The following is a 13,226-nucleotide window of genomic DNA, read 5'->3' on the forward strand; positions in this document are numbered from 1 at the left end:
GATCTTTCTTTCATGTGGTACTCTACATGTCAAATGCTTTGAATCTAAACCATATAGTAGCAGTCAAGGAAGACAAGGATTTAGCAGGCAGCTATTAGCTCAGGCCATATTTGGCATCATTTTTTCCTGCTTTCATATTTTAATAAAAATACATGAAAATTGAGGCAACAAATCTATTTAGTTCTATTGTTTTACATTCTATTTTTAACATTAATTTTGATAACTTGTAGAAAAATAAAAACTAGATTTTCTTGTTTCTATTCTTTTTTTAAAAAAAAAATAAGAAACTTGGTTTTCTATCCACCACCACCCTCTCTGCCACGGCCACCTTCACCCTACCGCCACTTTCATGATAAAATTTAACTATTTCTTAGAATAACCTTTTATATTAGATATATTTGTATGTTTAAAATTTTAAAAAAAGTAGACACAAAATTTTTATATTCTATTTAAAAAAGTAAAAATAAAAGTGATGTGAAATACAATCTCAATTGGATCTTCAATAGCAAGGCTAAGAACTCAAATAAATAATTTCTTGCTATCCTTTTTAGGCTGTAGTCTTGAATTTTATAAATACCATCAAAGTCAACCTAGCACATCTTATATAAATGACTAGGAAATATAGCAACATGAGTCGGTCGAAGTACTTGTAATTGAATCCCTCCCTTACAAGGATGCTAGAACTTAAGGGAGAGTGTGTAAGGATCCGGCATATACAGTAGAGAAGGTCTTAGGTTGTTATTGTTTGCCCTTGGGGATCATACATTGTGTCACTAAGACAAAATATAAAAAAATAAAAAGAAAAAAATAGAAAAAAATTGTGAAGAATAATGCAATCTACATGCATTCAAGAATCTTTGAATTACATGTACTAGGGACGTGTCATGGTGATTTACATGTTCATATAGATACGATATGAAAGTTCTACCTGGATTCTTTTTTGTTAATAGACATTATACTTTGTTTGCTTGGGACAAAGGGGTGCAAATAGACTGGCTTGCGGGCCAACTTGGCCAACTTTTACATTGAGATGGATGTTCAAGTTAGCCCTGTGGCAATTTTTTCAAACCCTGTGGCTTCTCCTCTCATTACTCGACCACATGCGATCGGTAGCTAATGAAACTTGGTTTCGTTGGTGATGCTGCTCTCCTAAATAGAGACGGTAATATTTAACCCATTTAACTTGATCCAATTCATTATAGATCATGTTGGCTTTCCTATTTAATAAATTAGCTAGGTTCGAATTTAGATTTTTGACCCATTTCAGATATAGGTTGGATTCGGGTTGACGAACTTTTGACCTATCATATATTTGACCTAATGCGTATCTGGTCTTACCAACTCAAATTGCCATCCCTACTCAATGCGGGTTCGAACATGAAAGATAGCATTCTTCTCCAAAAAGATGAAGAATTGGAAGCATCCTCACCATCAAGTCATGGTTGTTAGCTCATCTGGCTTGTGAAAGGCCCTTCAATGGCCCACAATATGTACCAAGCTTTTTTGTTTTGGTAACAGGGAGAGAAACTCTCTACACCTGAATGAAGGGGATGCCCCCTGCATCTGCTGTAATATATCAAGCTAGAAAAGGGAGGAATAGTCCTCACTCCAAACTTGTAGACCTTGATCGAAGCTTGTTGAATGCACCACATGATTCGCTTCCCTGCATGCATGGCAACAGGAAAAATCGGATAGCGTGGAACAAAGCAGCTTAATATTTCTCAAAGCCGGATGCTGTAGAGAAACCTTTGCCGTTGATCCAATTGATCGGCCATTATTTTTGAATCCTCTTCTAATATAATTTTTCTTAGAGTTTTAATTAAATTTTCTTATTCTCTAAATTTTAATTTTAGTTGTTTTAAATATTTTAAAATATCTTTTGTGAGAAACTTTTTTTAGAAGAGTTGTGACTATGAGAATATTGATTTCCGAAAATATACGGTATTTCCGAAATATGATTCGATCTCAGATAATCCGATCTCTCTCTTTCTAGCACACGTTTTTTGATATCTCTCTTTCTGGTAATGCGTCTGTAGTCGGTCCGATCGAGCCTCGGATCATGTTCTTAGAGCAGTATATGATATTTCTAACAATTTTGTTATTTTGAAATATATTAAGAGCCATTTTCAGCTAATGCCATGCAGCCAATAACTCAGCATACAGATCTCGTCCCGTGTACCAAGCTCGAAAATGGGCCAGATAAATTCTGGGCCTTTATGGGCCTCCAGACGCCAAGATAAATTCTGTCTTTAAAAATTCGTGGCAGCCATCCAAGAGCCCCTGCAAGATTTTTTTTTTTTTTAATTGAATCATCCATCAGACGGCCCAAAACCTTTTCCATAGTGTTCCGTAGCCGTCCCAATTCCCCAACCACTTAAATCGGAGACCATGTGAACATCTTTTTCTCTCTCTCTTTAATTTTGGTGCAGAGGGGCCGCAGAGCAACGCAGGTCGTCGAACCCATCTGCTTCCCCTCCACTGCTTTCCCCTCGTTTTAATCCAAGAAAAAAAAGAGAGAAGAGATTCGGATGTGAGCCAATCCTTTTAGTACATCGCCTCCCAGTTCTTTGAAACCCTTGATAGTTTTTTGCTGCCCCAGTTTCTTCGGTCAAATGGCTTTGCTTCGAAGTTATGTAAGTTTTCCAGGATCGTTTGTTACTATTTGTTAATATTTGTTTCTCTTTTTAGTTTTTGATAGTTGAGATTGATCTGTTTCGTAGATCGAGGGGAACTGGATTTGAATTTGTTATATCTTTACGGTTTTGGGTGTATAGATTGGGATCAGATTTTCCGCAGATCTGGGGTCACTGTGGTGTTCGTTCTGTTGTCGGATCTTAATCGGGTGATCGGAGCAATGTGATGCCCTTGTAGAAAGGATCTTGTTTTCTTTGTGGGGCTTGGATGGAGATTCGATCTTACGATAATAGATTAGAAAAAAATTCTTTTTTTTTTTAGTACGATTATTGTAGTTCGGTGGATTAGGTGTTTGGTATTGGAGAATTTTGATATGGATAACTTTTTTTAAACGATTGATAGGCTTCAAATTTGTATCAGTTGGAAAAGTATCCAGTTCTTTCCAACCCATGTTTCGTCTTTTCTTGTGGTTTCTATTCTTCGTTTTCTTTTAGAAAATAGATCTATTTCGTTAAAAGTTACAGTGTGTTCTGTGTCGTTTGTAGCTTTCATGTTAAAATTTTAAAGTGCTTGAACAGTTGGGTGTAGAACTGCCTCACTACATTTTTCTTATAATTTGTGCTATTTTTCTAGATTTTGTTTATTTTCATTCTGCAACAATTAAATGATGCATTAGTTTATGTCATGCTAGCATGGAAGGCTGCACGCAGTTCCTCTGGCATGTGTGTCAGTCATGGAATTGCCTCTGTGTTGTAGATTTTACCATGGTCCAAGGTTTGCCTTTATTGTTGATGACTCTGGTTAATGCTATACATTTTGTATAATCTTAGTGTTCGTTGTTGCAATGTTTTTTTACTGACAGCGGCTAGTGAAATCCAAATCATTTTGTTTTAAAACCCAAAGCATCAAATGGACACGAATACATCTTAGTGGCAATTTCTTTCTTTACCAAATGGGTGGAAGCGGCATCTTATCGAACACTGACATCGGCAAAAGTGGCCAAGTTCATTAAAGAAAGAAATTTATCATAATCTCTATTGATGAGTTGAAATTTATCATATAAGTTAAAATTTTAGACCTACAGGCATAAAAATCTACCAAGTTTTGCATTCGTCCATTGATGCTGATGCCATCTGCAAGTTTATGCCATCCAATGATATCAAGTGAAATTAAATTGAAGTATGGTTGAGTTGTTAGATCGTCTGTTGTTGCCAACTTTCTCTTAGAGCAGGGGAAATTAAATTTTGACACAAGAAGACAATGAGTCATCTTTAGAAGTCCTCTCACACACCTTCTTAATAGGTGCTATTTATCAAGTTTGGAGGCAAAAGCCCATTTATAATCCAAGGGCCATTGAAACATGTCACTTTTTCTTTGTCTAGTTGTCTAATAGATACAGCAACATGCAATAATATTTCACACTGTGGTATGGAGTCGAAGGAAAATATTCCTAAGAGGAGGATGAATCAGTTCATCATAACTTGCATTAATATAAAATACTAGAGTAGAATTCTATTTCGGTGTTGTGTCAAGGCTCTGGGCTATTCTAAATGTACCTGCATATGAAACTTATGAGGGTAAAGGATTGACACTTGGGGATGGGTCTACAAGAGAAATTTTTAAATATGAAAAGGTTCTGACACTTCAATATGTACCTGCATGAACATTCGTACTGAGATCTGTGTGATATAGGTTTTAAGTTTTCTTGAATTAGCTAGAAAAATTGGCTGATTTTGAATTATAAAGGTGGTTTCTTATATTAGTGATAGAAAGTAGTGAAGCTTACCATTTGTTTCTTTGTAACTAGTTTGGAATGAGAGGATTGTACAAATTTTTCCAAATAACAGGTTCATGAAATTTGGAAAGCAAGTTGGTGCACTATTTATGTTTGGTTTACCACTTTATATGTTGGCACATTGATTTACACAAAGTAAATTTAGCTCATCTTTTTGCATAGGCACCACCAAAACAAGGTATCTTTTGTCTCATTACTTATTTATTTCCTTAGGGACCTTAGTGTCCAAAAAAAGGAGCCTATTGACACTTCATCTGATTCAAGAGCCTGTTTTGGCTATTCTAGTAGGTGAACTAAGAGTTCAACAAAATAGAAATCTTGATGACTTGCTGATAACTGATGAGCGTTTTGTTCCATTTTCACTATAGAGCAAATGAATTGTCTGGAACAAAGTAGAAGGTTTAACTCCCTTCATTTATTTAGCAGCCCTTATATGAAAAGGAAGCTGATAGGACCTATGTCACAAGCTTAGATTGCCTAAAGTCACTTAATGTTTTACTAAAAAGCACTCTATAACATACTTCTGGCAGCTTGTACCAACCCTGCTTATTTGGCATGCTTTTTTCAATATGAGAATGGATCAATTTGGGACATTCCAGGTCCATTTAGTTAGGTAAAATGTTCCATATATAAATTTCATCTACATGGGCTATTTACAATGGACCCCTATATGATTATTTCAAGAAAAGTAGGACAATTCCAAGCCTTTTGGTTACCTATTAAACCAAACATGATGCTTTTTAGGCTGATGTCGTGAACTTGAGCCCTTCTTATGCTTATCAATGAAGAAACATGAACATACAATGCCTACTTTGGGCCCTTATTAGGAGTATGAGAAATATATAAGGCCTATCTAAGATGAATTCTTCTAATGGATCCTTATTTAGCTATTTTCGATGAAATAAGAGGCTAGTAGCCCCCCCCCCTGCCAACCAAAACACAAGCCAAAAAAAAACTGGACTGTTTCTTTTTCCCTAATATTAAGTTAATATTGTTTTCATGGTATCTAATTTAAATGCAATACTTGTACTGGAAACCATATAGTTAATAAAATAAATTAAATGAGTAAGTACCTATATTGGGGTTCTTGCATTATATCTCATTCGTGCCTAATTGATCTAACCCATGATAAATGTTTTGGACTAAATGATTATGTCAAGGTTCTTGTTGACTATTTCGTGTTGGTTTCATGAAACCTTAGTTGTCATTGTTTTTTTTTAATTACTATTTTTTGTTATGGTACCTTTTGGTGTTATTGCAAGATATTCCAAATCAAGGTTTGCCGTACAGGTGCATACTGACCATACAATAACGGTACCAAACCAGTACGTGGAATGGGGTGTATACCAACACTTGGTATACCAAATCAAGGACCATATTGTGCGTATTGATACTGCAATAGGATGGTACTAGTATGGGGTCCGATACCGAAATGGCAAACCTTGCTCCAAATTCTTTGGCATAATTTTCATATGTTAGCTTTAGGCATGTTTCTCCTTTATACTAGTTACATAGATTTAAGCATCATTGTTGAGGCTCTCTTACATCTTTGTTGCAAACACATGTACGATCTAAATTGATTCTAAATCACTTCATTCTCAGCTTCTACAAGACCTATGGCTTGGAATATATACATTTCTGATTCCCTTATCCATGGCTTTATCACATATCCATCTTCATCAATATAGTCATGTAGCTCATCCTAAATATATGTTTGGAGGCCAACACCATGGAGCTAGTATCATATAAACTTAAGCTTTTTAAATCCCATAACCAACATCAAGTGAAGTGGGTACCTGACTTAGGCTTCATAAGTCTTAAGCATGTATTTGAGTCAACCGAAAATGGGCCAACCTTGGTGTTATAATTCCTAGGCAATCTTGGGTGGGGCTATTGGAAAATTTGGATATGTTCAACTCAAATAGACCCATTGACATTGTACTTCAAATCAATTTGGTAACTAACATGGAGTCCATGATTTAGAAGTAGGGCATCCAAGACAGTGTCAGATTTACCTTTACTCCCACTTACTCTGCCATTTTGTGAGTAGCATATTTTTTCTCTCCCTCTATTGAATTTGTTTCTTGCTGTTCTTGGGTTCAAGCTTGGTGGTTCTAAGTTCTCTAGACTTGAAGTCCAATTTAACCCAAGCCAAGTCATTTAACAAATCAAAAATTGGTCAACCTTAGACATAGGCTCTATAATGCTGTAGCTCCTAAATCATTTAACTAGAATAGGCTGTTGACTTGTAACTCCGAGCTTATAGCTAAATTGGAACTGAGGAGATATATAGGTGAACCAACCCAAAATAGGTTAGCCTGGGCTTATGTCAAATAACCATGTGGGTGGCCTAGTGTTGCTATCCCCTTAAAATCTTGTAAACTTTGGACTCATAATGTTCATTGTTATGGCTAACAAAAGAAGTGGTAATCTTACTTGAGTCTACTACCTTTGAGCGTAGTTGAACTAACTTAAATGAGTCAACCTCGAAGTCTTGAACTTGTTTCTTCTAAATCCTATAGCTAACCTAAAATTAAATAGGCAAGAAGCATAGCATCTGTAGCTGACACAGGCTTGGAGGCCTAGCACGAGCTTTAGAGCAATACAACAGAAGAATAAAACTAGCTAAGCAAGTATAAAGCTAATTCTATAAGTCAAGAAAACGTCTAAATTTAGAAAATTTAAAAGCAGGTAGATAACTAAGAATGAAAGTCTAAGAATAAGTAGTAGCTCTTTACCTTTCTACTAAGAGCATTTCATCATCGCTAGAATTTACCAGGCTCCTTCGAAACACACCACAATGAAGAACTCCACTAACTGATAGCGTCACTATCCCCAAGACCCACCAGGATTTGCTTTAGAATCTACCAGAGCTTGTGCAGAATCCACACTGCAAAAAGATTTCAGAGCAACCATGATTTATCATTTACCCAAGAGAAAAGTAGATTGTCTAAAACTAGGGTATATAAGGGTGTATTGCAAGCTATAGGGCCCCTTATATTGAGAGGGACAAGTGGGTACCCTTAAAGGTCGACTAAAACTCGAAAAGAAGATCCTAAATCCACTAATGTAATCTTCATCTTAAGGGCATTCTAGATGTAAAAATAGATCTATCGAATGATGACGAGGATCTGTTATCAGATTGGTTAGATGACAGTTTGTCATCAAATTCATTCGGATGGTGACTTGGGGACCATTAGATTCCTAAGCTTCCTAGTTCTGTTTGGAGTTGGATGCTTCTCCAAATGGCAATATCTTGCCGTCAGAACATTTCAAATGGTAGAGAAGCTACTATCGAATCAAGTAGCATCGTACTTGGACAAGGCCTTTCTGATGGTTTTTGCCATCAGACTGTTTTGACCATAAATTTTGGCCATCAGATCTGGTAATGTTCGACTTGGACTGGTCGGTCATAGAGAGGCCTTTCTGACTGTTTCTTCTGTTAGGCCATTTTGACAGTGAGTTTATGTCGTCAAGTCCTTCTAACAATGAATGTCCTTCTGATGTCTTTTTTGCTTTTGAAGGAGGTGTTCTGATGTTGGATTCCTTTCGAAGCCAGGTTCTTGCTGTCAGATCCAAATTTGACTCTTTTGGCTTTGGCTTTTGTTTAGATTGGTCCCTGCCTGTTTTGGTTTTGATGATAAGTGTTAGTGCTGTCAGTTGGCTTTTGATGTAGACATCTTCCTGTCGGATAGAACAATGGTAGTAGTCTTACCATTGGCATCACAACTTGGTCCATATGGTCTTTTGGAGGATCAAGACATACATTCTAGTACTTTGATGCTTTTGATCATAGGATCTCATGCAAATAGGACCGGGGTTGCCAAACCATAGATTCAAGCATCTCCGGCCTGCATCAGTAACTATGAAACCTAGGTGAAACATTCCATGATATGTTAGCCACCTTATGTTTGATGGATATGAAGCTCAACAGTTATAAATTTAGAGATCCGTAGTCAGTGAATCCCAAATGGATCATTGTCAGGTTGTTGATATGGCGTTTGCATATCCAACACAAGATCCTGAGTCAACTGTTCGTTGTTTACACATCTTGGGTTTGTAACTCTTCCAAAATTTGCTTTGGACCTTTTGGTTCCTAATCCATGTTTTGCTGCCTAGTTCTTAAACTGGACCAAATTTCTATAATTGGGCCTTATGTATCTGCTGTTTTATGTTTTACCGTGTATAATTATGTAATTATTGCTAGAAAGTTATATGCTCCTGACAATACCATGTAATAGGTAACTGCTGTTTTCATTTTTGTTGGAATTGTCTTCTGTATACCTATCTGTATGAGGTTTCCTAGTTTATGCTTTTCCAAACATGAGGTGGTCTTCAGTCTCGCAGAAGTGTTAAAAAGAAAAGTTCTGAGCCCATAGGGTGGACATGAGGGATTTATAAATGAATTAGTAACTCTTTGGTATTGTTAATTCTCGTATAGATCTCATAGTTTATGCTTTTCCAAACATTAGATGGTCTTCAGTCTCTCAGAAGTGTTAAAATGAAAAGTTCTAATCCCATACGGTGGGCGTAAGGGTTTGATAAATGAATTAGCAACTCTTTGGTATTGATAATTCTCTTATAGATCTCCATTATCACACTAGTAAGTGTGATATCATCACTACCTAAGTAAGTTGGAAATACTTCAGGTCGATATGTTTTATATTTGCTTTGCAAAAGCCTTCTTGTCAAAGGACCCTTACTTCATTATGAATTGGTTTAAGCAGTCCTAATTAATTAGGACAACATTTTGTTTTTTTTTTGTGGCCTAAGTGCTTTATATCTGGGTGTGGGTACATCCATGAATTTTAGAATACATTTAATTTGGTAAAGGAACTAATTGTTTATTCTACCATTTAGTTGGTGGATCCTGATATCATCCACTCGGTGAATCTGATGATAGACCCCTTCATGTTTTATCCCTTCATAATTTTATAAGCTTGGGCTCTATCAAATAATGAATTGAGTCTGGATTTTGTGGTTAGTTATTGGATGTATCTTTGACTATTTTATTATCAATCTCACTCTCATTCTGTGTAGTTTACTCTTAGAAACTGTATAATTGATGGATATGCAGTAGACAAGTCTTGTATGCCCACAAACCTATTGTGCTTTTGGAAGTTGAAATTTGCTAATCGATGAACTGATGCTTTGGTGTTCTTTAAGTCCTGGAGTGGTATTATACACCTTATGGAAGTTGAATTTTACTATTGTACAACTTGATACCTTTTATATTCTTAAGGAGTCCTGGAGTGATATTATACACCTCTAACAATCAGCTCAACTTCTTTCAGTCAAATGCATCCTCTGGGATGGGTGTTGCGGACCATTGCAAGGATACATTCTTAGAGCTTCAGAGGAAGAAGACGCACCGATATGTGATTTTTAAAATTGATGAGAAGCAAAAGGAGGTTGTTGTAGAGAAGACTGGAGGTGCAGCTGAGAGCTATGATGATTTCATGGCTTCTCTACCAGAAAATGATTGCCGATATGCCGTCTATGATTTTGACTTTGTGACTGACGAGAACTGTCAGAAAAGCAAGATTTTCTTTATTGCATGGTAATTCTCTGTGCTAGTTCTCCCTTTGATTTGCTGAGAATGGTATTATCATTGTTCGATAAGGTGTAATGTGTATAAAATTTTAATCAGATAAAAGAAAATATAGGTAGTTGTTCTAGTTGTGCAATTTCTGCAGGCTAGGCAGTTATCTGTCTTGTATTGTAATAGGTGGATGGTTATTTGACATGTTTTGTTATTGCAATCTCTGTGTAGTTGCAAGCAAGGGTTAAATCCTTGGGACAGGGATGTCCCGCTTTCTCCATGGATCGGGATGCCCTGATGTCTATCTTGCCTGTGTAGGCGTCCCGGTCGAGCGGTAGGCTTCCCCATCTCTCTTTCCTTCCTTCTTTTATTTCTTCATTTGTTTGTTTCTTTTCCTTCGTTCTTTCCTTTCTTTCTTCTATCCTTCCTTTTTTTCTACATCCTTTCTTTCCTTTTTTGTCTTCTTTCTTTCAGTCTTTTTTCCTTCCTTTTTCATAGTCTTTTTTCCTTCCTTTTTCTTCTCCCTTTCTTTCTTTCCTTTTTCTTCTTCTTCCTTTTTTTTCTTCATTCTTTCCTTTCCTTTTTTTCCTTCCTTGCTTTCTTTCCTTTTCTTCCCTTCTTTCATTCCTTTCTATTTTTCCTTTTCTTCTTATTTCCTTTCTTTTCTTTTTTTACTCTTTCTTCTTCTCTCCCCATATGGATGGGTTTTGGAGCCCTGCCCCTGCCTCGGTGCCATTTTCTCATAGAAACAGGAGGGGACGGCTGAGATGCCCCCTATTCGGTCGGGATTTAAAACATTAGTTGCAAACTTTAAAGAAATGAAGTGGTTTGAGATGGTCCCGAAAGTGAATGTTGATGGGTTTGAGGGAACAGATATAATGATGAGGTGGAATCAAGAAATCCCAACTATTTTAATATAAATTAGATTTTAATGTGTAACTTGACTGATTGCTTTAACAAAATTATGTATCAGGATCAGGGTAATTCATGTGTGTGGATTTGAGGGCACAACTATAGTACAAATGTGCATGCACGCTTACATATACACATAAAGTTATGCATACATGAAATTCATACATAAATGCATATGGAAGCATGCATTCATGTATGTTTATACACACGTGGACAAATACATATGCATGCATACATCATATGTATTGATTGGAGTCATTATTGATGTCATGGCAAAGCAGGATTGTTGGTCTTGTTTAAGCAAATGAAATGAAGTATTTGAATATGTAGTCTGAATTCCAGATTACTTGCTTTCGAAGAATCAGTGCCGGAGGAGAATGCTATCTGATACAGGTTGGATAAATGTGATGGGAGGATCCATAGAACATGATTGGTCCAAGATATAAAGTTTCCATATTATTTTATTTATGATTCTTAGAAAAATGGATTACCATTGGAGATTTGCATTGAAAATGATTGCATAAACAGAGGATGTGACCTCTCATGTGAACAGATTGTGAAAAAAGATTCATGAGCTCCACCCTCTGCCACCTTCCATTGAGAAAATCTTATTTGTTGGTAATAATCATGTCTCATATGTTTTTCTTCTCATTCTAGATTTCTTTTTCATCACTTATTAAGATGATCATCAAGAATAACGAGCCATGCTTGCCAAACAAAATGTATTGTGGGCGTAGTTTGCACTGCCAAGTATCATGCTTTAGATTGCATGTTAAGCATTTTGATTGGAACAGTTGAAAGTAGGTACGATGGGTGTAAATCGACACCCTCTGCCACTTTCATTGCCAAAAGGATTCTCAGAATGCCCCCTTGTTGTTTTCACTTTTTTCACTTTGTCAATGTAGATTTGAGCATCTTCACTTGAGCCATATGCGTAGAAAAGACCATTGTTCACATTATTATTCCATAACTTTAATACCTATGGCTCTTGAATATTTTTTGGATCTCTTTCTGCTTTTCTTTTCTTGTTAATTTCTGATTTGTAAATTTGTGCTGATACAAGCGATGTGTTAATGTTATGTTTACATATAATTGGGTATGTCATAAATATCTTTTTGGATCAGGTCCCCTTCTGTATCTCGAATTCGAGCTAAGATGCTCTATGCAACCTCCAAGGATCGGTTCAGGCGAGAGCTGGATGGAATTCACTATGAGATTCAGGCAACCGACCCCTCAGAGGTGGACCTTGAGGTTCTTAGAGACAGGGCACATTAAATCAGAGTTCTTAGGATCATGCAAACTAAAACAAGTGATGGGTGTATTCAGTAATGCCCTTTGGAAAATAGTTGTGAAGAAACCAGATTCTTATGAACTATATGCAGCTTGACTATGCTGGTTGATATTTATGTTGTTGGAAAACCGATATTTATAAACTATGGAAAGAAATTGTAAGCAAGTACAACTCCTAAGACCATAGATTGTATGATTGTTGTGCATGATCGGGTGACTGCATCTTCCCTATTATCTCTGTTGTTGTTCAAGTCACAAATGTCAAATTAAGAGGGAACATACCCCCTCCACCCTCCCCATCAAGAAGCTGATTGTCCACCTTAGTTACCCAATCAATCATGGGGTCCCTACTCTATCTTTCTAGTGGCAGCTCATGAAGCTTGATTCGGAAAATTCTTCAAGGAAAAACAATCTAACATGTAACTGAGTAATTGTGCACTCCTGTGTGTAGTTGTGTGACTTGCAGAAAAAGAACCTATCCTTGCAGAAGTTGTGTGGTTGTTGAACCAATTTTGGATTCTATTCTTTTGTTCAGAGGGAGACTATCTGTGTAGCAGATTGGCTTGAATGTTTAGGTAGAGAATATAAATAGCAATTTATTTGGAGATGCAGGTAGCTTGGGAGCAGTTGGAGCTTTGTGTATAGGCATATTAAACAGGAAGTGTACTTAAGGATTTGTTTGATTTGCGGAAAAATTTTACCTCATCAGAATATTTTTGTTGGAAAGTTAATACCTAGGTTTATAATACATGAGGGTAGTTTTTATATGTTTGGTTTATTATAGAAAAGTGGCATAGGAAAGTAGTAGGTTTTGTGAGTAACGACACAAATTAGAGGAACTCTAAGAGACTGTGGCCAGCAAAATCAAAAAAAGAAAAAAAAACATAATATTTGACAATTTTTTTTAAACTGCTAAAACATGCATTTCATATATCATGGGTACGAATACCTTCAAGAAAATCAAAAATAAAAGGTTCTAAAGTTTTTCGAGTATCTCTCCTTCTTCAGTTCATAGGATGCTTCTTGAATGGCTCGCTACATAAATTGCCACCC

General features: G+C 36.4%; 1 protein-coding gene across 3 annotated transcripts; it reads left to right on the plus strand.

Moving 5' to 3' along the window:
• The first annotated feature begins 2,371 nt into the window (after positions 1-2,371).
• On the plus strand, positions 2,372-12,893 carry LOC103709840 (actin-depolymerizing factor 11). Of its 3 annotated transcripts, none has more exons than XR_005506531.1 (4): positions 2,372-2,633; positions 9,724-9,989; positions 12,008-12,371; positions 12,883-12,893. XR_005506531.1 is itself a non-coding variant. In XM_008795358.3 (4 exons), exons 1-3 carry the CDS (start codon positions 2,613-2,615, stop codon positions 10,267-10,269), a joined length of 354 nt encoding a protein of 117 aa, XP_008793580.2. In that variant the 5' UTR covers positions 2,372-2,612; the 3' UTR covers positions 10,270-10,305; positions 12,008-12,404. The 3 variants fall into 3 exon arrangements, 2 of the variants coding, with proteins under 2 accessions (XP_008793580.2, XP_008793579.1); XM_008795358.3 differs by lacking the exon at positions 12,883-12,893 and adding an exon at positions 10,203-10,305 and having other exon boundaries at positions 12,008-12,404; XM_008795357.4 differs by lacking the exon at positions 12,883-12,893 and having other exon boundaries at positions 12,008-12,382.
• The last annotated feature ends 333 nt before the right edge of the window (positions 12,894-13,226 follow it).

This window comes from Phoenix dactylifera, chromosome 16, assembly GCF_009389715.1.
Source record: "Phoenix dactylifera cultivar Barhee BC4 chromosome 16, palm_55x_up_171113_PBpolish2nd_filt_p, whole genome shotgun sequence".
NCBI lineage: Eukaryota > Viridiplantae > Streptophyta > Magnoliopsida > Arecales > Arecaceae > Phoenix > Phoenix dactylifera.

Bases quoted from the DNA above. Each gene is read 5' to 3' on its own strand.
- LOC103709840 (XM_008795357.4), top strand. From the start codon at position 2,613: ATGGCTTTGCTTCGAAGTTAT. The intron at 2,634-9,723 runs GTAAGTTTTCCA...AACTTCTTTCAG, and splicing joins TGGCTTTGCTTCGAAGTTAT to TCAAATGCATCCTCTGGGAT. The intron at 9,990-12,007 runs GTAATTCTCTGT...TTTTTGGATCAG, and splicing joins AAGATTTTCTTTATTGCATG to GTCCCCTTCTGTATCTCGAA.